The 3,211-nt window shown below is 44.7% G+C and overlaps 1 protein-coding gene across 1 annotated transcript; it reads left to right on the top strand.

Annotated features, from left to right (window-relative positions):
* Positions 1-686: 686 nt before the first annotated feature.
* Positions 687-2,638, top strand: LOC147990732 (protein FAR1-RELATED SEQUENCE 5-like). The gene is made up of 3 exons (XM_087538372.1): positions 687-1,141; positions 1,246-1,431; positions 2,176-2,638. Exons 1-3 carry the CDS (start codon positions 687-689, stop codon positions 2,636-2,638), a joined length of 1,104 nt encoding a protein of 367 aa, XP_087394498.1.
* The last annotated feature ends 573 nt before the right edge of the window (positions 2,639-3,211 follow it).

Here is a 3,211-nt window from a genome sequence, read left to right as displayed (position 1 = left end):
CCCTATCCGCACAGGTTTGCGCCTCCACCTAATTGGGTGACGCCGGAAATCCCCCGCGGATTCTTTGTATCCACCAGCAGACTCCCAAGCACGCCGATGGAGGAGGGGGTTATCTCAAGTCCTGCATGTAACTCTGGAGGTTATCCTGGTGTGCCTCATCAATGCCAAAGCGAAGCAACTAAACCGGATCCTAGGACAAATCCAGCAGCAACACACGCACGGAGGAGAGTGATCTGCACACTACCACCGTTTGATCCTGCTGTTGTTGCTACAAGTCAGAATTCTACGGGGCATAAGGTAGATGGATTGCTTCACAAAACAAAAGACCAAACCAAGACCAGGATAGCAATACCTCCACAACCACCTCAAGCAAAAAGGACGCAAACAAGAGAGAGGCCATCTTCAGCCCTCCTTCCTCCTCGTGATCCATTGCTGCATCCTGCTATGATTACTCTGCCATGCCCCATCCCAGAGGGACAGCAGCCGACACCGGCGGAGTTGTGATCATACATGCACCTAAGTGAAACAAAAAATATTTATATACGCATCTTGTATTATCTGCACATTTTCTGCTCCCTCCAGGATAACAAGTTCATAAACTGCATTTTAAGGTGTTGTTTGGATTATTATTTTTTCTTTTTCTGCAGACGCCAGATCTACCGGATTATCTAATACCAAGACTAAAGATGCGATACAAAGATGTAGAGAAAGCAAGGGAATTTTATAACAGATACGCCAGACACGCTGGTTTTGGACTCAGGAAGACGGGTGGAAATGACAACCACAAGTATTTTGTTTGCGCCTTCCAAGGGATACACACATCTTCTGTTTCAGAGGCCAACAGGAAGCGAAACAAAACATCGCAAAGGACGGGCTGCAATGCAATAATGAGGGTGAAGGTGCAGGAGGATGGCACATGCGTGGCAGTGGACATTGAGTACAATCATAATCACGAGCTCATGCAAACTGATGACATGTTGGTATTTTTGCAGTCACACAAGAATTATGACCCCACTATTTTGGAGTATGTAAAGCTCCTACAGTACCATGATGTCAAGCACACAACAATCATGTCCATGCTATCTGAAAATGAAGATGGAAGCTACTTCCTAAGCATGACCGGACGAGACCTGCTAAACCAGTAAGTATTCAAACACCCACATACTGCAATATAAAATAGCATCCTAGCTCACAACGCTTTGCTAGCAAAAAATAAACAAATGCATGTTTGCATGTGATTTGCAGGAAAGCCATGAATGCAAGGAAAGATGATTTGGATGATGTATTGAAACTTGTTTCATTCTTCAAAGACATGAAGGCAATAAATGATGAGTTTTTCTATGACATCCAAGTGGACAAGGACAAGTCAATTAAAAAAATTTCTGGTCCAATGCAAGCTGCCGAGGAGCCTATCAAGACTTCGGCGATTGCGTAACATTGGACACGACTTACAAGACCAACAGATTTCATATGCCCCTGGGAGTGTTTGTTGGAACAAACCATCACTTGCAGTCAACGATATTTGTTGTTGCCCTGATAAGAGACGAAGATGCAAAGTCATTCAAGTGGCTGTTCGATACATTTCTATGGTGCATGAACAACAAGCACCCAACTTGCATTCTAACAGGTGAGTTCAAAAAAAACTCCTCAAGTTTCATCATCTTTTCAGTCTATGGGTCTGTGTTGGTTGGGTACATTGGTTTTGTCTGAAAATAATGTAAAGAATGCAGTTCAACCACTATAAGCACAGAAGTCCAACTAGCAGTACAAGAAAGCAAAATTATCTGTCACATGTTTAGAAAAAAATTAGTTATGAATGTGAAGTTCAAATACATGAATCATAGAAGTTCAAGGACAAATATGTAAGATAAATATATGTAGCATGTTCAGAAAAATATAGTTATTTACGTGAAGTTCAAGCACTGCCACCGCAGAAGTTCAACAACAATGCTTTAAGAAAAATTTTGATTGCGACAATACTAGTTTGTCCTACTACTAACTATGAAGTTCAAGCACTGATACCAAAGAAGTTCAGCAACGCTGCTGTAAAGAAAAAAATACATGTGACATTCTTAGATACCATACTGCCAAGATGTGTAGTTCAAGTATTTGTACAACATAAGTTCACCATCAGTACAAAAAAAGAATCAAGTTTCATTTTTTTAATTCATGCAGACCAATGCCCATCGATGGCGAAAGCTATACCACAATCATTTCAAACACCGTCCACAAGCTATGCCGTTGGCACATCATGAAGAAGTACAGGGAAAACCCCGCGTTGGTGTACAAAAAGTATAAAACATTCAAAGAGGAGTTCACAGCTATATTAAACTGGCCGCTGATGCCAACGGAGTTTGAAGATGCCTGGGCTAAACTCATGCACAACTACAACCTGGAGAACGACCAGATGATGATGCAGCTCTGGAGTGATAGGAAGATGTGGATTTCAGCATATTACAAGAACATTTTCTATGCTAGAATGACTTCCACACAACGAAGCGAGAGCATGAACCACGTGCTAAAGAAAGGGTTTGTCAAGGGGACCCAGAACCTACACAAGTTTGATAGGCGGGTCAATGCTTGCATACAAACTCGGATGCAGAAGGAGAACGAGCAAACAATGACCAGCATGGTATGATGACAAGTACAAAACACCCCCATCATGTTCTGTTTTACCTTCAACATGTGCACTTTGAATTTTAAAAAATGAAACCCATGACTCTGCACACAGAAGAAGGGGGAGGGAGGCGGAAGCGAGAGCACACAGAAGAAACAGGCAGGCCTCGACAGATCTGGCGAAACTAGAAGCAAGCATTAGGAGGGGGGCAGCACTTGTACCTCTCTAGACGACTCCCGCACGCACGAATCCGCGTCCGTTCTTCCACTCCCCATGACGCCACGCGCACCTTGCAACCGCGCAGGTAGTTGCGGCACTCGCTTCAGAGCAGAAGAGAGCGGGATGGGCGAGAGAGAGCGGGGCGTGGGGGAGAAATAGGAGCGGGGGCGTGCACCGGTTACTCCAGCACGAGGGCAGGGGACAGGGGCAGAGAAATTGGGGGGAGTTGGATGAGAGGAAGGCAGCGGAGCGACGGAGAGGGGTGAGAGAGCGAGCGACAAGGAGAGAGGAGTTTTCTGACAGGTGGTCGCGAGGGAGATGGTCACTTAATGCCTCTCTGTCGTGGGACTTGCAGCGCCACTGAATTTACACTTT

Source organism: Triticum urartu, chromosome 1A, assembly GCF_056163025.1.
Source record: "Triticum urartu cultivar PI428250 chromosome 1A, HENAU_Tu73, whole genome shotgun sequence".
Taxonomy (NCBI): Eukaryota; Viridiplantae; Streptophyta; class Magnoliopsida; order Poales; family Poaceae; genus Triticum; species Triticum urartu.
Note: the sequence above shows the minus strand (reverse complement) of the source record. Positions and strands in the feature narration are given on the sequence as shown.

Bases quoted from the DNA above. Each gene is read 5' to 3' on its own strand.
- LOC147990732 (XM_087538372.1), top strand. From the start codon at position 687: ATGCGATACAAAGATGTAGAGAAAGCAAGGGAATTTTATAACAGATAC. The intron at 1,142-1,245 runs GTAAGTATTCAA...TGTGATTTGCAG, and splicing joins GGACGAGACCTGCTAAACCA to GAAAGCCATGAATGCAAGGA. The intron at 1,432-2,175 runs GTAACATTGGAC...TAATTCATGCAG, and splicing joins ATCAAGACTTCGGCGATTGC to ACCAATGCCCATCGATGGCG.